The 25,046-nt window shown below is 38.4% G+C and overlaps 1 protein-coding gene across 15 annotated transcripts in view; it reads right to left on the bottom strand.

Moving 5' to 3' along the window:
- PHACTR3 (phosphatase and actin regulator 3) overlaps positions 1-25,046 on the bottom strand; it is a 313,435-nt gene that overhangs the window by 134,179 nt on the left and 154,210 nt on the right. For 14 of the 15 annotated variants that reach the window (XM_069072503.1, XM_069072505.1, XM_069072499.1 and 11 more), the window contains 2 exons: positions 9,203-9,364; positions 4,740-4,817 (listed from right to left, as the gene is read on the bottom strand). In XM_069072503.1, coding sequence (XP_068928604.1) covers positions 4,740-4,817; positions 9,203-9,359 — 235 coding nt within the window. In that variant the 5' untranslated portion in view covers positions 9,360-9,364. Of the gene's footprint in view, positions 1-4,739; positions 4,818-5,021; positions 5,339-9,202; positions 9,365-25,046 lie in introns of those variants that run through there. The other variant, XM_069072513.1, reaches the window with a different exon arrangement.

The raw sequence follows: 25,046 nt of genomic DNA, 5'->3' as shown, positions 1-25,046 counted from the left end.
AATGCAAAGATATGATTGGGAAGACCCAATGACCTGCTTTATATAGGAGATAGCACTGGGACTGAGCCTTGAAGGAAGCTACACCTTAACACACATACCACAAAATTTTAGATGTCCTATGTTGAGAAAGAAAGATGGCACTTGGAGTCCTATAGCATATGACAAGAAAAGAATTTTGGATTAGAAATCAGTAGACTAAAGTTCTAATCCTGGTTCTATGACTAACTGACTTTGTGCATGTCATGCAACCTCCCTTAGCTTCAGTTTCCATAACTATAAAATGGGAAGATTGGAATGGATAAACAGCTCTCTACAGGTACAAACAGTGAAATCTCTTTTACCTACTATATTTGATCAGCAAACAAAATAGAATACACTTCCAATGAATTGGGGAAGAGAATGATTAAAATATACAACTAACCCATAAGTTTGTTTAACTAATACAGAAAACCTTTATTAATTGAACTTGCAATCTCAATCAGAACCTCAAGGTTTGTGTGGTCTCAAGAAGTGCTCTGAGGATTGAATGAGATAAGGCATGTAAAATTCCCCTCTCCATGCTGTACCACCATCTCATTTCCACAGGACTTCCTCTCCCACACCACAGAAGCCCCTTCATTCCGAAAACTCATTCCACTCCTGGACCAATCACATTGGAAGTACTCTCTGTCCCTGACCCTCTCATTCTGATTGGCTGGTTCCTCCTAGACCCTCCAGTTTAAGGACAGAGCCAGCTTGAGTCAAAAATGTCTGCATCTGCCTCCAGTTTACATTGCTGACTCAACTTCACAAGATATTCCCTACCTTGCCCCAATACCAGTACCTTCTTTCACCTCCCCCATCAGCTTCCTTTTATTTGTGTCCCATTTAAATGTAAGATCCTTAAGGGTAGAGATTGCCCTTCTTAATAAATGCTTGTTGGAGATAATCCCAAAGGACTAATGATGAAACATACTATCTGCCTCCAGAGAAAGAACTGATACTATTTGAATACAGACTGAAGCAAGCTATTTTTCACTTTCTTTCTTTCATTACTTTTCTTTTATTCAAGTCTTTTTTGTACAAAATGACTAATATGGAAATGTTTTGCATAATTGCATATGTATAACCTATATCTGATTGCTTACTGTCTCCTGGAGGGGAGAAAGGAGGAAAGGAGGGAGGGATAGAATTTGGAACTCAAAACTTTAAAAAAAAATCCAAATGTTAAAAAAAAATGTTTTAAATGTAATTGGGGAAAAAATAAAATATATTAAATTTCAAAAAAAGAAAAAAATGCTTGTTGGCTGACATTTTGCAAATTTTATATGTAAATTTGTATTCCTAGCTGAGTTATAGCTTAGCTTTTTGTTCTCTGTGAAGAAAGGCAAATTAACTATATAAAACACTTCTCAAGGGGAATCTTTAACCTTCCCACTCCAACTGATACTCCTCTGGGTCAGGCCCTCATTACCTCTCAGGTAGGAGATTATTATAATTTCCTAACTGCTATCATTCCCTTCCAACTTCTCCATTTTCCTAATGCACAGTTCTGATTATGCCACACCCCTAATCAAAAATATTTCAGTGGTTCCCCACTGTCTACTGTCCAAAGCATAAATTCCTAAGCTTGGTGTTCAAGGCCTTCCACAAACCAAACTGGTTCCAGCTTAGCATTCTAGCTATATTTCATGGTATTCCCTTTCAAAGACACACTATATTTCAGCTCCTCTCTTGTCTTTGTGCCTTTGCACACGCTAATTACTATACCATGACTAGAACATACATCCCTCTTCCCCTCACTCACCACCGCAGAGCCATCTACTGAAAGAACTTTCTTCCTTAATGTTCCAGACAAGTGTGATCTCCTTATGGTGTCTTAGGGTTAGAAGGAAGCTTATGGATGGTTGTTGTGGTGGTGGTAGTGGTTTTGAGGCAATTGGGGTTAAGTGACTTGCCCAGGGTCACACAGCTAGTAAGTATCTGAGGTCAGATTTAAACTGAGATCCTCCTGACTCTAGGGCCATGTTCTATTAAGTGCCGCCTAGCTGCCCCCACTTATAGATGTTTCAAACCATACTAAGATAACAATATCTTCTATACCCTTAACAATAGGTCATCCAGCTTTTGCTTGAAGACAGGGATGGGGAACTTACTACCTCCTAGATCTTCCTAAGTTTTGGAAAATATAGTCCAGTTTTGCCACAAATTTCCTTTGCAACCTTAAGCAAATCATTGGATTCAGAAGATCTGTGGTCAATTTCTAATTTTGTGATCTTGGGCACATTACTTAATATCTTATATTCTTAGTTTCTTTACCTGTAAAATGATGACAATTACATATTCTTTTTATATCTCAAAGATTTGGTGTGGGGGAAAAAGGAAACAATTGCTTTCAAGATGTTCTATAATAGTAAAAGTACTACACAGATATAATGCATTTGTATTCACTAGCCGGTTTTTCTATATCTGACAAAAAACTTGTAGAAATGTACAAAAGACAGGATCTCAAGATGCTAAGAGAATCAACCTACATGGTCCCATTGTTCCAGCATATTTGTTATGGATACCATTTGAATTCCCAAAACATAAACTATTTTTGAAGGATGGGGGGGTTTGTCAAAACCCAAATTGCCCTTTGCCAGTTTTTCTCTTTAATTTTTAAAACATGCCATTAATTCTGAAAGAAACTGAATCTATATCTTTTCTGGCCTGCTTACACTTCGTTCACTTAAGTGTTATTTTTTTATCATGATTTAATAACTCAGGATCTTTCTTCAAAAAAGCATTTTGCTTAAAACAAAACTAAAAATATAAGGATTTGGGGGCTTGGCTGAAAAATTAACAAGGAAAATATTCCAGCTTTTTAATTTTGCAAAATGTATTCCTTCCACATCTCTGAGATGCCTCTGTTTGGGGAGTTAAATAAGGTACATGGTGCATAACTGTTCATGAATGACTTTTCATGGCAGTCAGGTCTTATACTCAGAGCATCTGAAGCCTTTTTTTTTTCAGGTAGGGAAGCACTAAAAATAGCAACTCAATCTGCTTCACCTTCCTGGATCTGAAGAACAGAAATAATGAAAAAATGCCCCCAGCTAAATTGGATTTACCAGAAAGCAAGCCTCACTGAATTAGTATCCCCACATGAAATCTGGATTAATTTGTTTCATATGCAGAGACCCTTAATTTCTAATACTTTAGGTCAAATTGACAAAAGTTAGAGTACTATTATAAAGATGGAAAGGGGAGTTGGAAATTCAGGGCAGTCACAGACCCCCATGCTAGGTGATTAACAAGGGAAAGGCTCTATTCCCAGAAGAAGAGGCAAGAATCTGTATTATAGTGTGGTCTACATGGCCTTTTGATCTTCCCCCATATTGCTCTTATGTCAGGGTGAATTTTTTTTCTTATAATATGCTCAAACCAGGATTCAGAGTCTCCCAATGGGAGCTAACAGAGGTCATCAGCTTGTGGAATTCACACCTTATAAATAATTTTATAAGCCCTATTTTATGAGCCCTATGGCTGTCATTAAAATAACCTCTAGGGCATGGGTTCCTAACCTTTTTTGTGTCCTGGATCCCTTTGGTAGTCTGGTGAAACATTTAGGCCCCTTTTTGGGATAATGTCTTTAAATAATGGAAGGAAAAGTTAAAATTCATTTAGAGGTTAGTGAAAATAAAGTAATTTTTTCCCCATCTAAACCCCAAGCTAAGAACTACTGCTCTAGAGAGTGAAATAGATCAGTGTAAAAAATGATTAGTATATCATCAAATTATTTTGCTGTTAACACAAGTTGACATAAAATATAAAGGAAGGCAGGATGATGAACTAAATCAGTGGTGTCAAACTCAAATAAAAATAGGTACCACTAATAAATACATAAGGATCCCCCTGAGTCAAATATTTAGTTTTAAAATGCAATATTAATTTTTTAATATTTTTATTTCTTTTGCAAAATATTTCTCAATTATACTTTGCTTCAGGCCACAATCAGGAGTGTTATGGGCCATATGTCTGACATCCCTAAACTAAATTATCTCTACGATTCTTTCTAGTACTAACATTCCATGGTTCTAAGAGGATAATATTGTATCCCTAGCTTTGTCACTAATTCTGTGACTTTGGTGTCTCTGGGACTTAGTTTCCCCATCTGTAAAATGAGAGTGTTGGACTAGATGATGTCTAAAGAATCTTCCTCAGCTTCTCCACTATAAAATGAAGACATTGGATGATATCATCTTTGAGCTTTAACATTTTATGGTAATTGTCTATGAAGTTTTCTGAATTCAGATATGATTTGTTTGCCTCAATTCAGGGACATGAAAGAAATGTCACAAGCAAAAAAATACACCACACACACACACACACATACACACAAAGACATGAAGATCTGCCACCAATTTAAAGTGAATAAAACAAAATTTTAGCACAATCTGGACCAAAGCAAATAGTTAAGCAACTAAAAAATTCATTGATAAAAATATTTATGAGTCCTTTAACAATAAAGTGTCATTAAAAATATAGGTATTTCCTGAACACCCCAAAATCTCTAGTGTTAGGCTGGAGTCTCATTTGGACCACTCTGTATTTTTGGAAAGCTCCGGTTCCTTGAGCAAGACTCCCTAGGACATATTAATTCCATTATGGCCCTTGACCTGTCTGTGTGATCCTCCCTGTTCTACTTCTGAACCCTTTGAGCTTTGATTTCATGTAATAGAATGGATGCCATAAAAGTGACCAAGGCCTTGGCTTACCTTGCTCCATCATCTCCAGCAGACCCTTTTTAATGAGTTCATCCCGACCTTGCCTCGTAGCGATCTTCTTTTCCAACACTGCACAACACATAAACACCAATATGATCGGCGGTCAAGAAGAGCCAATTCATTGCTAATGCTTGCTCATTGGAAAGAATGCAGCAGGGGATGATGAACTTCGAGTTTGCTCAAAGTAAACAATGGGAAATTGGCTGACCAACAGGTTACATTTAGTTCTGCGTCCATAATGATAAGGACATTTTACAAATTTTGAATACTTACTTATACAACAGTTCTGTTACTCTCCCATTAGCCATTCTCTTTAGAACTGTCCATATAGCACAACCAGTCAAACAGAAGCATCATACGAACCCCTTCTCCACCCCCCAACACTTTTTTTTTGAAAGCCAATAACCTTAATGATTTATTTTAAAGGCAAAACTGTGGAAATCCCTCTTCTCTAAACTAGCTGTTCTCTGGCTCTGACAATTCAATAATTTACCAGTCAGGGAATGTTTTTCTGCCCCCATCACCCTGATGTATTTTTCTGTGGTTTGCATTATCATTTGCTAAATACATTTCAACACACTATTTATGTCAGTCCTCAGCTCTAAGACCTTTATGCTTTCTCCTGCTAGAAAATTCACAAATAAATCATATATTAATAGCGTTCATAAAATTCAAAAGAAAGGCTCTTAGCCAATAAGTCTTTCCCCACCCATGGGCAGTTGCCAAATCTTGTCAATTTCTCCTTCAGAACACCCTTTCTTCCTCTCTCTATCCAACAGTGAAATCTGTTCTGCATGTGGTGACCATGTCTCCTCACTGTCATCCTCTCTTCATTCTCCTAACCTTTCCCACTATGCTCTCCAGCTGACATTCAAAGGCTGCCACAAAATTATCTAATGTCATCTTCCCTCGGTATTAAGATACCACCATTTCCTCTTTCAGAAAATCCTGCTACAAATTAATTTTTACCCCAGCATACATGGCTTTAGAATAGAGATTGGACTTCTGATTTCATTGGTACAGAAATTCCCAATTCAGTTTGGCACCTTGGCTGCAACACAAGGTCTGAGATAGTTGTGCAAGTGAATTGTCCAGGGTCACACAACCAGTATAGGTTAGAGGCAAGCTTTGAACCCAGATCTTTCTGACTCTTAGACCAACTCCTTTTACTAGGCCTTTAGGTGGTACAGAGGATAGAGCACTGGGCCTGGTGTTAGGAAGACTTAAACTTAATTTTGGCTTCAAACACTAGCTATACGACCTCAGACAAATCACTTAACCATTGCCTACCTCAATTTCCTCAAATGTAAAATGGGGACCTTTAAAAGCATCTACCTCACAGTATTGTTGAGAGGATCAAATAAGATAATATTAGTAAAATGTTTAGCACAGGACTTGGCACATAGTATGCACATAATTAATGCTCATTTCCTTCACCTTTGTCTATATTATTCTGCTTTTGGACTTAGTAGCTACCATTAATTGTGGTGGCAAAAACTATATATCCTATGTTAAGAGTTATTTGCAAATAAACAAGCACTTGGTCCTAAACTTGAGAAGGTGCAGGTAACTTGGTCACCGTTAAGTCTGGAAAGACCCAGGTGGAAAAGCCAGAGGATAGAAGCCTTTAAAAGCAAAATGAAAACATGGTATGAAAAACATAAAATGGTTTACTCAGTCCAAGGGTATTCAATCTAGGGAATACCTTTTGCTGCTTGAGAGAACTAAGTTTAGGATAAATAAAAGAAATTCTACTTCCCAGTATAGCTAGGGCAGCTAGGTGGCACAGTGGGTAGAATGCCATGTCTGGAGTCAGGAAGACTCATTTCCCTGAGTTCAAATATGGCTTCAGACACTTAGCAGCTGTGTGACCCTGTGCAAGTCACTTAGCCCTGTTTGCCTCATTATCCTCATCTGTAAAATGAGCTGGTGAAGAACATCGTAAACTACTCCAGAATCCTTGCCAAGAAAACCCTAAATGGGGTCATGAAGAGCTGAACACAATTAAAAAATGACTGAACTGAACTCCCCAGGCTAGAGTAGTAAATATGTAGATCTCATTGCCCCAGAAGGAGAGTTCAGATTAAAAAAATTAAGGGAGTTTACAGATTATCTGATTTAACCTCTTCATTTTACCAGTGAGGAAACTGACTACCAAAGAGAGATTGTGAACCCACAAGAGGCAAAACTATAATTCCAATCCAGTTCTGATTCCTAGTCCAATATTCTCTCCACTACACTAGTCTGTTTCCTCTAAACAATGAAATAAAATCCTAAAAGGTATTAACAGAGATGAGTATTGCATAGAAAAACTGTAGTGGAAATCTCATCTGATTTAAGTCAGGAAAGCTAGGCTTGAGGTGCTCTCCCCACGGGCAATTTGGATAACTTTAGGTAAATCATTTAAGGAAGTGTCATTCACCTTGTTTTCCTTATCTGTATATTGAAAGGGCTGGGTTAGAGGATTTCTAGGTCCCTTCTAACTTTAATATTCTATGAGAAACAAGTATGATTGGTGCACATTGCTTTGATTTATCCATGAAAAAGGCCAACCCTGACTTCCCATAATGTATTCTTTGGCATCCCCACCAGAGACAGAATCCTGGGTTGACCCACAGTACCGATTCTGATGTTTTCAAGGAGATTGAGATCATAACAAGGATGTTGTTCACAAATGAAATATAGTCCAGGTAGGCCTCAAGTAACTTTTTTTTTAAGATTGTGGCAGTTGACAACAAGGAGTTGGGGGTGGGGTGGGGACAGGCAGAGAGTATAGACAGTACCCAGTAAAATAGACAGTATGTTATACTAAGCATTGGAGTCAGAGTCTGAAAATCTGGATTAGAGTCCTAGCTCTGTAATTTACTCAACATGTGACTCTAATCATGACTTTTATCCTCTTTCAATATGTTTCTTTATCTATAAAAAGGTATGTATGTGGGGAGGGATCACTCCTATTCTCTTACAGAAAGTTATAATAGTCACAAGGACGTAATGTCTAGCAAAATAATTTGAAAATATATATATATAGTGCCTTTCCTGAATGAGAGTTTGACAGGACCTCTGGACCTTGTACCTGGAACTGAATCCTTTCAACAATGTCTCTAAGAAGTAAGCATACAGCTTCTGCTTGAAGACCTTGAGTGAAGGTCTACATTGAAAAGGTATACATTCCACTTTTGGACAACTCAGATACATAGAAGTTTCTCCCTATATGGAACTGAAATGTGTTTCTATAACATACCTACCCACTGGCTCTAGTAATAACCTCTGTGACCTAGCAGAACATCTAAATCATTCTTTCATATGATACCCTATCACCTTTCAAATACATGAAGACAGCTCTCATGTTTTCCCTCAGCTTTCTCCAGGCCAGGCACCCCTAGTTCATTGAACCAATACTTCTATGGCCCACTTTCTTCAGTCTTCTCAGCATCCTTGTTACCCTGATGCATCCATTCCAGTTTGTTAAAGACCCTCTTAAAATGTGACATCCAGAACTGAATACAAATGATCAGATAGTCTTATTAGAGGAAAGAACAGCAGGATTATCATACCCCAAGTTCTGAACAATAACAATGTAATCTAAGATTGAATTAGTGCTTTTGGCTTCTATGATTCGCTATCAACTTGCAGGCCACAAAAATTCCATTTGGTTTTATTTTTTGTTGTTGCTAACGTGAACTGCTGTCTAGCTCCTCTATTCTGTACTATAGTTGATTAAAAACAACAATGTATGGGACTTCACATTTATCCCTATTAAATTTCACCTAATTACATTAACTTCATTGTTCTACCCTGTCAGAATCTTTTTGGATCTTAGTTCTGTCATCCCATGCTAGCCATACCTTCCAGCTTTGTGTCATCTACAAATCTGAGAGCAAATGAAAGTTAGTGGCATAATTAATAGGCAGTGACAGAGTTCAAACAGCCTAATGAAGATGATATTGTCTCCTTATTCCCTGACTACTTATACCCTCTTTTTCCTCTTCAGAGCAGTGAAAAACACAAGATTCTTGGGACATCCCAAGGCAAGATCTCCTAAAGCAGTCACCTACAGAGCTGGAGCCTAAGGACTCAGTCTCATTTCATATGAGCATCTTAGATGTCAATTATACATCACAATTAGTGATAATGTGTTTCAAAAAAGAGATTAGAGGAAGAAAGACGGGGGCAGTCAGTGGTGTTAGGTTTTGAGTAGGGTTGTTTTCAAGACAGAGTAACTTCTCTTGATTATCAAGCCTCTGTTACTTCTGACATTGTGGATCACTTTTTTGTGAACCTCAATGAAGTAGTAGAAAGAACAGAGGAGTTGTAATTCATTTTCTCTGCCTAAACTACACTCTTTGCAAGACTTCTGTGAGATTCTCCACCAGTCACAAATGTCATTCACTGTGACTCTTCTGGGTGGCAGAGTTTGCCTCCCCCTTCCCCCTTTACATTATAGTTTTTACCTGATGAAGTCTGTTTCAGCTTTTCATTTTTCTTTTTCCTCCATTTCCAAGGTTTAAAGATCCTGCCTAAGGTGGCCAGTTTGCTGTTCCTTCTCACTGGGGGTGTGCGAATCCCTGAGACCAGATATTCGGAACGTACTGCAGGAGACTGGTCCATCTCATCTAGAAAAGAAAAAACACAAGGGGATTAGCATTAATCCAACAGTGCTTCTCAGGAATATTTATGGGGACTCTTTCACCCTTGAGATTTCCAAAACCCACTAAGGATCACAGAAAATAGTCACTTCTTCCTCTGAGGAATAGCCCAAATCTTCCTTTGGGCCCCAAAGAAATGATGCCATTTTTATACCATCCAGATACCAATCATGCCAACTTCTACCTCATATAACTTGCTTACTTTAGTTCATTTTTTATCTAAAAATCACAATTAACACAAACAAGGAAGAAGCGTTTGAAGGTGGGAGGCAATGGAGAGTCTGTTTTTGGTGGCCTTCAGTGTATCATGATTGGATGAAGGTGGGTTTAAGTCCCATCTCTATCACTAAGAAGCCTTTGATCCCTACCTTTCTCAGCTTATCTCTCACTGTTTATTTCCCCTACCCTGAACTTGAGAGGTAGTGTGGTACAGAGGAAAGAATGGTAGATTTGGATGTAGGAGGTCTATGTCCCAACTCTGCTCCCAACAACTTGAGGCAAAGCATTGGATGTCTCTGGACTTCTGGAAAACGAGGGAGCTAGACTAAATAACATCAGTGTCCTTGTGGCACTTTACTCCATAGTCCACTCCAGTCAGGGTAGTCTCTTCATTTTTTTCTGCGTCCATGAATTTGTTCATGCCATTCCTACTTTCCTCAAAATGCCACCATCATCCATCACTACAAAGTTAAATCTGACCTGTCAATAGCATCATGATTAGTTTTGTTTTAAGATTATCTGCATGGTGGGTATGAATAGGCTGCAATACATTTCAAACGTGTTCTGGATGAAGTGTAGACATCACTGAGATCACAGAGCCAGGAGGGGAGTAACCCTCAAAGTAACACTATGAAGTAGGTAGCATTAGTGTCATTATTCCCATTTTATAGATAAATTCTCTTTAAAGAGGTGAACTAAACCAACTAAGATCAAACCAGCCTAAATCTCCAATTTTTGTGAAGTCTTGCTTCTTCACTCCATTCAGATGTGATGTCTTTCTCCTCTGAACTGCTAGAACATTTCTTATCTATGTCACTAATAGCATTTAAATACACACTGCCTTAAAATGATTGCGATTTTATTTACAATCATGTATATGTGCTTGTTTCTCCTCTTGTGGGCTATTTTTGATTCATTTTGGTGATCACCCACTCAAATTCATGACAGGATCATGGATTTTGGGATGGAAGGACCATAGAGCTCATCTGGTCTAATTCTCACTTTCAATTCAGTGAGCATTCATTAAATGCCTTCCACGTACTAGACATAATGAAAGGGACTTGGGATATTCAAATGGATCTCTGATTTCATTGATTACCATCACTCCATCCTACCCAAACTGTGAGGTTCTTGTCCATAGCCTCCTGTATGTTTGGCATGGAGAGCCAACCCTACATGTCAGGGACTGTCCTCAATTTCTCCTACCATTATAAGGGAACTGGCTGGCCTCTTGTCATACTTCATCTTTGGTAAGTGACCAGCTCCTCTTCCTAGCTCATAAGTCATTAAGGTCATCTTTTGTACTTATTCCTTTTTGAAGTTCCTCATTGGTTTTGTGTTGCACCCTGATCACACCCACCATGTATCTCTTTATTGCTGTCTGTATGATATTCATTTTTATTTATTCAGAGACTATTGTATCCAAAGTCTCACTGCCCTATAGCAATATGGGTAGACTACTGGGATTATTAAAAGGTCCCCTTTAAAGTGCAGGTGGATCTTTTCATTTCAATGGGGATTTGGAATGCAATAAAAATAGGAAGAGTGTCTGCCCTCAAGGGGCTTATATTTTAGTGGGAATTCAACAGGAAACTGAGGTCCAGAGAGAGGGATGAAATGACTTGCTAAAAATCACATAGACAGCAAAGCAGCAGAACAGTTCCTGGCATGTAGGATGTGCTTTGATAAATGTTTCTTGGCTTGCTAACATGAACCCCAGTCCTGTAACTCCAGATGTAGTCCCCTTCACTTGGTTTAGAGTCTTGCATACATATAATACGGTATAGGTGTTGCAGCATTTGCCCAATAGCAGTTGAAGCAGCCCAGGGAGGCTATATGAGAGTTCCCTGAGTAGAAGACAGAAGGCAGCAAGGAAGGAGAGAGGTACAGAATTGAACAGGCAAGGAAAGGATGCCAGAGATTAACTATGCCAGCCTCACCACTTTGCCAAGTCCTGGCATTGGTCATGGTGGTTTCATAGCAATGTATTGAGAACACTAATGAACAAAGCATCAGAGTCCTGGGCATGTCTGGAAAACATAACGTACAGTAGGAAGCACTCAGCTGGAAACGAATATTTGTATCTGGCTGCTTTGGTGCCTGATAAGCCTGGAAGGAAGGAAAGAGTTCTGTGGGTTCTGTTTACCTGGCTTGAAGATCTATTGTAATGATGACATAATAAAAGCTGTTATCAGACTTTACAGATTCTCCTTGTTTAAGAGGCTGGCTTCTGAACCAAAGTAGGCAGGGAAGGACATGCTTATTAGAGTGATCTATACGCATCAGAGCGGCTACAGCCGAAAATGGCACGAAACTCTCTTGGGCTTCTGACAAACCCTGAAATGAAGATGTTTGCATCAATCACTCAGCCTATTTCATAGATAATCAGCAGATGCACACCCTCTTTGGGAATTTGAAGGAGGCAGCACATTCTCTCTAGAACTTCCTCATGCTCTGGGACTCTTGCTGCCTGAACAGGCCCATTTGCTCCAGGAATTTCTCAAGCGTGCAAATGGAGATTTGATGGGCTGGTAGATTTTGTGAGTCTGTGGCAAACTACTGACCCAGGAGAGGTTTACTGAGAATCCCAGCATTTTTACAAAGTGGCTTACATGCTTCTACACGCATTTATTGATTCTCAGGTCATTTTCATGCGGTACCAATGGTGCCTACATACAGTTTTGTTAGTGAATACAACATATTAGTACCTTAGCCTAGTATCAGACCATATGGCATAGCAGCCAGAGTGCTGAATGTGGAGTAAGGAAGACCTGGTTCTGAATCCCACTTTGGACAAATGCAAGCTGTGTGACCCTGGGGACTTTGCTTCAGACGTGATGTCTTTCTCCTCTGAACTGCTAAAACATTTCTTATCTATGTCACTAATCACATTTAAATACACACTGCCTTAAAATGATTGTGATTTTATTTACAATCATGTATATGTGCTTCTACACACATGTATTGATTCTCAGGTCATTAACTTTGCTGAGCCTCAATTTCCTTATCTGTAAAGTGTGAATAACAATAGCCCCTTCATTTCAGGATGGTGACCAGACCAGCCATCTCTTCATCTTGTACACAAAGTTAGAGTTCATCATGCCCCAGCAATGGGCACCTTTGTCACCTTCCTCTCTGTGTTTGTCTTCATGCATAGAGCTGAGGGCATGAATTGCCCTTCTTTTTCATATTTGCATCCCCAGTTCTAGGAAGAGTTACTGGCACATAGTAGCTGCTTAACAAATGTTTACTGACTGATTGTCTCACTTTTTTACAGATGAGGAAACTGAGGCTCAGGGAGATTCAGTGACTTGCCCAACATCACACAAGTAGTGAAAGAACCATTGGTTGAGGGAGGACTCATAGTGCTAAAAGTTACAAACTCTTTAATCTATGTAAGCCAATAAGACTTGAATTATGAGCTATGGAGAGAAATTGATAAATGCTTATTGTGAAATGCAAATGAGGTTCTCCATATATATTATATATAATATGTATATGTAAATATGTGTATATTTATATGTAAATATGTGTGTATATATGTATATGCATATATACATAAATATTTTTTGCAAACCATAAAGCAGTATATAAATTTCAGATATGACTGTTGTTACTACAATTATTACCAGAAAAACTATGATATATCTAAACTATATCATAGCAAAACCAGAAAGGTAGTCTATACTTTATCCAGTCCCTTCCCCTGTCTCTAGTCCTACCCTTAATCCCAAATAATTTCCTCAAATTGATCCACATCCCTTCTTGGAATATAACAACCGCAATACTGGGGACAGGTCTTCAATTGAATTTGACTCTCTCTTGCTGTAATCTGTCAGCTCAACGAATCACCTTAAACACTTATTTATTAAACTTCTATGGCATACAAGGTACTAAGAGTTTTTCTCTTTAGACTGTTCAGTAGAAAATGAAAATATCTTATTGTTCTTTTCCTTTTCTATGAAACCAAAGAACAAACCCCATGGAGTGAAATAGTCCAGTTAAAATACAATCACACCATGTAGCCATTTACCTTCTGAGCATGCATCCAATTATCTCTACATAGCCCATAATTAAATTCTTATTGGTTTATACTGATTACTTCAAGAATTTATAACTTTTACTGCTGAGGATACTACATTAACCAATAATAGTTCTGTCACTTATTACCTGTGTGATACTGAGTAAGTCACTAAATTTCAATGGGCCTCAGTTTCCTCATCTGTAAAAATGAGGGGGGTTGGACCAGATATCTTCTCTGTTTTCTTCCAGGATTGGATTTATGATCATAAGACTAATGGAAGTCATAACCCTACACATTTCAGTAGATGGTTTTCATAAGTTGTCATAACTCAAAATCTCTATCTTGTAGCTAAGCCTTCTTTGGAGTGATGAGCCAGGCTGGTCATCCAACCACAGACCCACATGGCTATCACTAGGCCAATGGTATAGAAGCTTTTTCAGCTTGATGAGAATGACAAAACTAGCACTGACATTTATAGGCTGCCTTAAGGCTTTCAGAGCACTTTATCCTCACAGTCCTGTGAGATAGGGACTAGAGATGTTACTATCCCCATTTTACAGATAAGGAAACTGGGAACAAGAGAGATCAAGTGACTTGCCCAGGGCCACATGACAGAAACTGCCAGAGTTTACACTGCAATGCCACCGTTGGAGACCAAGGAGTTCCCTCCATGCTTGATAAGGCATTAAAGAAAGTCTCGAGTGAAGGGCTCCTAAAGATTAAGGAGGGAAAAACATAAATGTAGACTGAGACAGTACACTAGAAATGTCCAAACTCAGACATCCAAAAAAGAATCATCTCAAATACTGACAAATATTTGAAGACTCTCCAATCTTTTGGTCTCTACTCTTGTTTTCTTTTAATGTCTATTTTTGTCATTTACTAGACAGTAAATTAAAAAACAACAGGTTCTTACATAACCTGGAACTATAAAAAAAGTGGCTTGTTGGTGAAGTCCTCAGCCAAAGGTCCATAGCATCACTAACCCTCCAAACATTCCTTAAGGGCTCAGGTCATTTCTAATCTTTGGTCAGAATTTCAGATTTTCCAGTCACATATGAAACTGTTGTTAGAATTAATACATGCACACACATATATACATACATATACAAACATGTATATATACATATTATAAATACACACACATACACATGTGTGTGTGTGTGTATATACATACACTACCTGGGTGTTTGTACCAGAGAAGACCAGAAAAGAAATAAGAAAGTTGGAAACAGTTACTAGGCTTAGTTTTTAAAGAATCAAAGTCTATTTTTCCTCCCACCCAGTGATAACAGAAGAGAGGGCGTTGTATACCAAGCATCTATCAGTAGTCAGAACTGTTCTCTTTTACAGTCTTGGCTATGATGAGTGAGGGAGTGAAAAGGTTATTTTAAACATGTACCCTTTCATACAAAAAAGCCACAGGCAATTCTTGTAAAATCAGCACTGCTTCCAAAATAAGGCCGGTTGACACCATTCCCAGAATACAGGATCCTGGGCAGCAGTGGATTGGAGCATTAGCAAGACAATGGCAGAAGCCCCAGTAGCATCTCTAAGAATTCAATCTAGCCAAGACTCCTCTTGCTCATTAAAGAAGTTATGATCACCTGAATCAGACCTGTACATTCCTTTCCAAGCTTAGGGAGTTCAGAGAGAACTCCTATTGCATCTAAGGTACTGGGAGTCTTCCTCTTTAGACTCTGTTCAGTTGAAACTGAAAATACCTTATTGTTCTTTTCCTTTTCTATGAAACCGAAGAATAAACCCCATCCCGTCTGTGGTAAAAATGCCTCCACCTAATAATGATAGCTCACATTTACACAGTACTTTTGACTTTGCAAAGAGTTTTCCTCAGAATCTCCCTGTGAGGTAGGAAAAATCAAATTGATGTTCATTTTCCAGATGAGGAAATCAAAGTTCATAGAGGTAATCAGTCTACAATCTACTCAGCCCACAGAGAACACCCAAAACCAAAACAAATGACCACAAAAAATCCAACAAACCCTTCTCTTGTGTTTTTCTCTTTACTTGGCTGGAGAGTTGCTGCCTCTAACGAAGCATAATGATCGCATTGCTGAGTTCTGAGAGGTGATACTTCTACCAATAAGACAGAGTGACTAAGAGGCACGATCACCAATTCTCTGACCCAAACATTTACCCATGAGTATGCAGTTTAATCACATGAGGTAGCAGAAGTATCCATTTATAGAATGGGAACTGCTGATGTCTCTCCCATTTTTTAACCATATATTTACATGGTATGTAGAACTGTATTTCCTAACTTCAGTTCTATCACGTATTTCCTGTGTAACCTTGGACTTCACCTCATCTGACCTCAGTTTCTTTATCTGTAAAATGAAGGGTTGGTACCAACTGGCTTCTAAAATTCCTTCCAGTTCTAAAGTTATCATCCTATGATTTTGATCACAAAGTTGTGACAAATATCGTCGTTATTAAGGTTACCTTATATTTCATATATAATCAGTTAAAAAATAATTATAGATGACTAAACCTAGAATGGATTTTGGATCATGCCCTTATTTTTCATGTGGGGAAGTGGGGCCCAGAGTGTGAAAGTGATTGTCTAGGATGGTCAATGTCAAGGATTGGTTAGTGATAGAGCTGGAAATTAAATACAGCCACTTATGTCATGATATCCATATATGAAAAATTATAAATAACTATCCTTTCCAAAAGTTTAAAGTCAAAGGGTATCAAAAACTGACCTTCTTAAAAAATTTTTTCTTTTATGATTTATCTATTTGGGCAACCTAAAATCAGGCTATTTACCAGTCTACAATCCCAGCTTGCCCTCAAATACCTCCATATTCGCATAGGCTGTCCACATATTAGAAAAATCTTATCCTCATACAAAAAAATCTATGCCCCTTTCTTTCTGTCAATTGATGTTCTCCCTAAAGGCCAAAGTCAGGTGTTACCTCCTTAATTAATCTTTTCATGATTCCTCTTCTACCTTGAATTTCTCACTCCATAGTGTTTTATTTCACTTCTTTAATCACCTTCTACTTTTTATTAGTTATTCATTCAAATGTCTTATCTCTTTACTGTATCACAAACTCTATGAGAGCTGAAACTGTCTTATTCTTATGCCCCTCCCACAGCAAAAGTTCTTAATGAATATTGAATTGAACTATATCTGACTGACAGGGACAAAGAAAGCCCTCCCTAAACCCATAAAAACACAGGTGGGGGCAGAGACTTTAATGCTATATCAGCCCCTTGACAATCCACATCTCCTGGGTTATTCAAATTCAAGATGACACAGTGAAAGATTTACACTCTATGAAAGACTGTGATAGCATCCCATCCTTTCCTCCTCCTTTCCTCTGAACAACCTGCAGAAGACTTCTATCTGCAGAGTCTTTCCTACCCAGCAAATTATACTTTGTCAGGGTTTGATAAAGGATCTTTGCTGAGAATACATGAGTACAATGGAATCTTAATGTAACAGTGATTTAAGAGAGTTAAAAAAATGAAGACAGTATTTCCAGAGGCATCTTATTCTTTGGTCCTGTAAATGCTATTTCTTAAGGATAAAGGCAGGGACAGGAGTGGGGGGGGGCGGTATGGAGAGGGGGAGAGATATCTCCTTCTATCCTCTGAAAGATACCTGCATGTCATTTTATTCTTTACCATTATTCCTGTACAGACAAAAGGAATTAGGCATTTTTACAGCTGTTAGATTCTTTGTGAAATTGAATATCAAGTATCTATTTGTCTAGGATACGGACCAGCTAGTCTCAGGTTCTTTAAAGCTTTAGGTAGTTCCAAGAGATGCTTGAGATATTTCCCATCACATCATCAGAACTTCCTATTGTAGGGAGCTTTGCTGACAGGAAGGGGACACTCATGACACTGAAAGGTAATATGGTCAGTAGATGAGCTTTGGAATTGGAGTTTGGCCAATCTGGGTTCCTACTTAACTCAGAAACTTACTAGCTGTGTGTCCCTGGGCAAGTCACTTAACCTCTCTGTGCCTCAGTTTCCTTTTCTGTAAAATAAATTTGATGACCTCTAAATTTCCTTACAAAGTCTCTTGTCTAGCCTAGAAATCTAGATAAACCCAGATTCTAAAAGGTATTTGGTTTTGAGTGAGCTGATAGCCTACAGGTTATACTTTTAGGCCACAGGTTATTGATTTCACTGCTTTTGTAAGGTGAGCATAAGTATGGTGGACCAAGAAGCAAAATGCTACATAATGATCAGGTAAAACTGGAATATAGGGAAGAGGAACTTCACAAGAATGTATTCCAAGACCTCTCAGCCCTATTAGGATGCAGCATATCAAACTACCCACAAGATATTGGACATCGCCCAGTCGTCTTTTGCTATGGTAAATGGTTCTGTTCCCATCACTGATTTAAAGCAGCATCTGCCACCCAAGGTGACTAACCACAGGGACAAATCAGAATGCTTTCCAAGCAACTGCGTCCTCTACACGGGAGGTGTTTAATAAACCTTTGTCAAGGAAACAAAGTTTTAATAAACTAGCTCCCCTCTTTTTAAGAGAAACATACTCATCCTGAATCCCAACTTTAAAAGCAGATTTCGTCTCTGCCTTGGATTTTCCTGTGAGGTAATGTAACTTAGCCTGTGGATCTAAGAAAGGGAAGAATATAGAATTTAAAGCTTGAGAGCCTTGGATATTACCTAATCCACACCTCTCATTGTATAAATTAGGACAGTGAGGAGCAGAGAGGGCAAATTATTTGCCAAAGGTCACACAGGTAGCAAACAACTGGATAGGGATTTAAACCCAGGCTCTCCAAATCTCATGCCTTTCCTATTATTCCTTAATGCTAGGAGCTGAATACTTGCCACAGGAAAATGACGAGACTAAATATTCAGGGGCAGGGGGGAGGGAGTGGGGTGAGTGGAGGGGGGCGCCTCTAGGGGCAGTGAATAGAGCACCTGTACTGGAGTCAGGAGGATCTGAGCTCAAATCCAGCCTCAGACACTTAACACTTACTAGCCGTGTGACCTTGGGCAAGTCACTTAATCCCAATTTCCCTGCCCTCCTCCCTCCAAAAAGCAAAAAAATAAAAAATAAGACTAAACATGGGAGGGGCAGCTAGGTGGCACCAGCCCTGGAGTCAGGAGGATCTGACTTCAAATTTGGCCTCAGACACTTAACACAAAAACTAGCCATGTGACCTTGGGCAAGTCACTTAACCCCGATTGCCCTCCCCCAAAAAAAGCAAAAAAAAAAAAAAAGACTAAATATAGGAGCCTGTCTTTCTGGGCTTCAGTATTCCTGGAAGGAAAGCTTTTTCTCTATATTCATGCCAATCTCCGCTTCAAAGCAAGGACATTTCAAACTGAATTAAGAACCATGTAGTAGGGGTGGCCAGGTAGCACAGCGAGTAAGAGCACCGGCTCCAGTGTTGGGATGACCTGGAGATTGAATCCCGGGCTCAGGCACTTAGCACCACACCCAGAAATAACTGGTCGTGTAACCTTGAACAAGTTACTTAACCCTGATTGCTTAAAAAAAAAAAAAGAACCATGCAGTAAAAAAAAAAAAATCCAACAATTGTTTATTAAGCAAATACACTCTTCTAGGAATTGGGAATTCAAAGAAAGAAAACAAAAAAAGGCAAATAGGAGGAGCTAAATAAATGCTCTAAGAAAATAGTCTCTGTCTGCAAGAAACCTACATTGTAAGGGGTGGGGTTGGTGAAAATATGGCATGTAGATAAATAAGCATACATACATACATACACATACACACAGTCCCAAAAATCTTAGTGCATTTTAAAGCTATATATCTATGTGCTGATGTTCATTTGAGGAAGAACTATTGCTAACTGGGAATTAGGAAATGCTTCCTAAAAGAGGTAATACATGAGATGAGCCTTGAAGGAAGTTAGGAATTCTAAGAGGCAGATATAAGAAGAAAGCGTATTCTAAGCAAGGGCAAGAGCCTTGCATGGAGGCAAGACATGGAATGTGGAGTTCAGAGAGTAACACGTAGAGCAGTTTGGCAGTAGTGTAAAGTACATAAAAGGTAGTTATAGATATTCAGCCTAGAAAAGTAAAAGGCTGGAGTCAAATTGTAATAGGGTTTAAATGCCAAACCAAAGAGTTTGCATTTTTTGCTAGCAGTAATAGGGAGTCATTGAAGATTCTTGAATAAGCTAGCGATAGAGACGAGACCTTAGGAAGAGTATTTTGTAGCTGTAGAAGAGGGGTTGGACAGGAGACTCAAAGCCAGATGTCAGCTGACTAGGAGGCTGATGTTTAGGTCAGCACTAACGCGGGCCTGAATTAGCGTAGTGCTCATGTGAGAGTAGACAAAGGGGTAAACACCAGAGTCATGGTGCAGGTAGACTTTACAAGACTTAGCAAAAAAAGTGATTATTAATAACCAATGTTTTGGGGAGATCCAGAGCTCCTCCCCTTTTCCAAAGTCCTGATTTTAAAAGTTCAGTCTCTAAAAGGACATTATGAATAATGACATTGGACTAACTGCCCTAGGCTGGGAGCAACTTAGGAAGTAAATGACGTGATCAAAGTTCAGGTCCAGCTCTTCATTGTTTTATTCATTCTCTCAAAGCAAGGATATTTCAAACTAAATTAAGAACCATGCAGTAAAAAAAAAGAAATCCAACAATTGTTTATACGCTATTCTAGGAATTGGGAATTCAAAGAAAGAAAGAAAAAAAGGCAAACAGGAGGAGCTAAATGGGTACTGTGACTTTCTTTGGTCTAAGAGATATGGTCAAATGACCATTCTTTTATTAATAAACATGGTGGCATTATTAATAAAATGATTAAATTACCCAGAAATTATGTCTCTAACTTTTGTAAATGCTATATTAGCAACTAATTGGATTTGGAGGGTGAAGAAGAAGGATTCAAGAACAATTTTGAGTCTGCAAACTTTGGTGACTGGAAAGATGCTATCCTGAACAGAAAAAGGAAGGTTTGGAGGAGATATAAGCTAATGGGAAATATAATTAATTTAATTTTGGATATGTGGAGTTTGGGAGGGGTACAGGATATTCACTTGGAGGCATCCAGCAGGCCAGTTGGCATGGGGGGGGGGTGAAACTCAGGAGAGTAAAGTTACATATAAGAGTCAACCATGGAAGTTGTTATAATCCTACTCCCCCTTCCAAAAGAAGGTAAAAAAGAAAGAGTGTAGGAGGATAACAATAAAGCCCAGTAAATCTCCGAAGTCTCTTTTAAACAATTTTATTTTCCGTCTATGTTTCTGGAGGTGGCTTCACACCACTTTGGAACACCCTAGAGAATTATAAAAGGTGCCAAGACATTAACAAGGCTGCTAGTCTTCCTCCTGGATCAAGACATCAGACTCTAGTGGCACTTCTTACTGCACAAGAGACATTAGCAACTAATTAATGAAATATGTTTCCCCACATTTGAATGAGGAAATAAAAAATGCAAGAGCTTTCTGGGCCTCCCAGTGAAGAAGGCTCCCCAAGGGGCACAAATGAAATTGCCGGAGGACCTAATCATTCACTATAGTTAAAAGCGATTACTGTTTGATACACAGCGGAACATTGGAACAAAGACAGAGAAAGCTTCTCTCTCCGTCCCCCCCTAGTCTTGCTTCCTTTTCCTTCCACCAAGGAAATAAACTGTCTTTCTTCTTTTCATTTCTAACTTCCAAAAAAAAGATAATATGCTGTCTCACCAGACTCAGCTAGCCAGTAGCAAACAGAGCAGAGGAAAGTAGCTTGAGGTAGCAGCGAGAATTCTAGATTTAGGGGCGGCCAGGTGGCTCAGTGAGTAAGAGCACCGGCTCCAGTGTTGGGATGACCTGGAGATCGAATCCCAGGCTCAGACACTCAGTACCCACCCAGAAACACCTGGCCGTGTAACCTTGAGCAAGTTACTTAACCCCAATTGCTTTAAAAAAAAAATTCTAGATTTGGAGGCAAAGGACCTGGGCTTAAATATCATTTCCTCTCTCTAGCCTTCAGTTTGTTCATTTGTAAAATTAGTGTGTTGGATAAGATGACCACTAAACAACCAGAAATCCTTTAGGCAATCCTAAGCCAGGGTCTATCTAGACACAAGAGAGGTCAGACATAAGAAGCTTTCCCTGTGTCTATCCCTCTTTGCTGGTCCCAGATCCACCTCTTTTCCATTGCTATCATCTTTCCCTAGCAGAAGCTAAGATGAACAGTAGAGAGAATAGAGTAGGCTGGGCCTGAAGTCAGGAAGACCTGAGTTCAAATTTGACCTCCTATACTTACTAGCTGTGTGACCCTGGGCAAGTTACATTACCTCTGACTCAGTTTCTTCAACTGTAAAATGGGGATAACAATAGCACTTACCTGGAAGGATTGTTTGACATATAGTAGGGTGCTCAATAAATGCATCCTTCCTTCCCACTCAAAATAAATTACATAAATTGAAAGGGGAAACTGGAAGAATATGGGCAAATGCAAGAAGCAATTGGTTTTGATGCTGTTTGAACATGAGATTTCATTTACTACATCAAGTCTTGGAATGCTCCAGAACTCTTAAAGTAAGCTCAAAACCACCCAAAAGAATCCTGCCAGGAAAAGCAAACGAGGGAAGAACACTATTGCCCCAATTATTATAAATGGCTGGGTAGACAGCTCATTGCAGGGGTCCATCATTTTGTATATAAATATATGCTCAAATATATCTATCTATATATATATGTATGTATACATATATATTCATATGGATATATTCCAATAAAAGAAGGACAATAAACTAGTCCCAGAAGCAAACAGAAGAGACCAAAACGTTTCGAAGGCTCTAAGTTTTTTCCAGAAATAAAACTATTGATTTTTTTTTTTAATCCAGTGACCTTTTCTCAGTTCTCATTCTCCTTGTCCTCTCTGCAGGCTTTGATACTGTTGGTCATTCTCTCTTGCTTTCTCAACAATGGCAGGGGGCTGGCAGGAGGGAGAGAATTTAGTATTAAAATAAAATAAATTTCTTTTGAATAAAAAGGTAGAGAATAGAGCTTACAAACCACAGGTCAGTGAGTTTGACTGTGATTACTAGGAAAATTTTGGGATGAATCAATAAGGAGATAATTAGCAAACATCTAGAAAGGAAAGTGAGGATTACAAGAAGTCATTATGGTTTCATCAAGAAAAAGTCATCTTAGACTATCATGATTTCCTTTTTTTTTCGACATGATTATTAAACTAATAGATGAGAGGAATACTGTGGAGATAGTTTACCTAGATTGTAGTAAAGTTTTTGATAAATTATCACATACTATTCTTTTTGAGGAAGATGCCTTCAGAATTGGTTGACTGACCAGACTAAAAAGTACTTGCTAATGGTTCAAAACCAATGTGACATGAAGTGTATAGTGTAATGTGTTTGGTCTTGCTCTGTTTAGGATTTTTAATCAATGATTTGAATAAAGGCATAAATGGCAGGCTCATCAAATTTGCAGAAGATACAAAGCTGGAAAGGATTACTAACATATGGAAGACAGTCATAGAGCAAAAGTATCTTAACAGGTAGGAATATTGAGCTGAATCTAATAAGAAGTAATTCAGTAGAGAAAAATGTAAACTCTTACATGGGTACAAAAAACAAATTTCTCAAGTTCAAGATGGAGAAGAATAATTAAACAACAGTTGGTCTACAAAATACCACTGGAAAAGTCAAAAGGGGTATGGGAGAAAATATGGGAGAGAGCAGATTGGAGGAGGGGATATCCTGTGGGACTGCTATTTTGGGGCAGTGGGTAGGGGAAAAATGGGGAGAAAATTTGTAACTCAAAATCTGGCGGAAATGAGTGATGTAAATCAGAAGTTAATAAAGCATTTGAAAAATAAAAAAAAAGAAGGATATTGCTAAGCCAAGGGATGTTTAAAAAGCCACCAAGAAGGGTCTTGAATCATATAAAATAAAAATTAGTTGAAGGAATTGAGAGAGGACTTGGGGTGGGAGGATGTGGTCATTGTCTTCTGGTCATCAGGTGGCAGCATGATTAAATATGGTCTGTTTGACTCTAGAGGGCAGAACTAGCCACAATAGGTGGAAGCTATAGAAAAGTCTAATTAGGCTTAATGTCAGGAAAAATTTCTTCACAATTAGAGCTGTCTAAATATAGAGTGGACTGCCTCAAGAGGTGGCAGCTTCCTTTAAACAAAGGTTAATTAACACTTATTAAATGGAAAGTCCTTTCATATATTCACAAATTCTGTAATTATCATCATCATCATCATTACCCACATGGTAATTAATTTACAGTTTCCCAGTTCTACAGATAATACGATAGCATTGCAGGAGCACTGACCTTGCAGTTAAAAGACCAGAGTTCAAATATCACTTTTCATAAAGTTTTTGTGTGGCCTGGACAAGCCATATTCCCTCTCTACATCTCAGTTTCCTTTCTGCAAAATGAATTTTGTCTGAAGTCCCTTTTATCTTTAATATTTCATGTTCTTTTTTTTTGCCTGTTTTTTTGGAGGGCAGTTGGGGTTAAGTAACGTGCCCAAGGTTACATGGCTAGTTTTTTGTTTTTGTTTTTGTTTTTGGTGTGGGTGTTAAGTATCTGAAGCCAGAACCGAACTCCGGCCCTCCTGACTCCGGGCCGGCACTTTACTCACTGCACCACCTAGCTGCCCCAATATTTCATGTTCTTAAAGTCTCTTTTAGCTGATAGGCAACATTCTAAAGTTTGCTCTAGGTCTGATATTCTAGATACTAAAGTCTTCTTCAGTTCTAATATTCTATGTTCTAAAGTCCCTTCCAGCTCTGAAATTTTATTAAAAGTATACTTAGGCTGATCTTCTGTATGCTTCCCAGAAAACAATATGGTTAGGATGTTACTTTGAGTATTTTAATCAGTTTTTTAAAATGTATCATATGTTAATGTTGAGTTTCAAAGCAAAAGTTTCAATTTAACAAACTGTAGATAATCGCCCTTAAAAATCAGTTGAAGTCTCAGGAAAACCTGATTGAGAGAAAAAAAGTTTCTATACACAGGAACCAGGGTGAGCCTATTATTCTCAGAGTTTATACATTGAGATCAATTTAGTATTTAGCAATTGCTGATGTTCCCAGGGAAAAAGTAAATGGAGACAAACAGGAAAGTTGTTTTGCTAATGTAAAATTCTCAGGTTTTTTTTTTCCTCTCCATGGACAGAAATGCAAAAAATTCTTGAGGAGTGATTAATACTATGTAGCTGGAACAGAATCTTAACACAGGGTAATGGGGGAACAATCCATTTCTTCTTTCCCTTGGCATTTAGTTGAGATACTATAAAGGGGATTCTGCTTTAGGAATGTATTGAACTAAGATGACCTCTGAGTTCCCTTCTAAATATGATTTCACTCTGTGATTCTAACATACTTTAAGCTTACATTTATACTCTTTTCCAAAATTAGCTTGTCTTATTCTCTATGTAAGAT

Source organism: Petaurus breviceps, unplaced genomic scaffold (assembly GCF_028583685.1).
Source record: "Petaurus breviceps papuanus isolate PSGF00001 unplaced genomic scaffold, PetGlider_PUasm1.0 90847, whole genome shotgun sequence".
In the NCBI taxonomy this organism is placed as follows: domain Eukaryota; kingdom Metazoa; phylum Chordata; class Mammalia; order Diprotodontia; family Petauridae; genus Petaurus; species Petaurus breviceps.
This window is presented reverse-complemented; position numbering and strand designations above follow the sequence as displayed.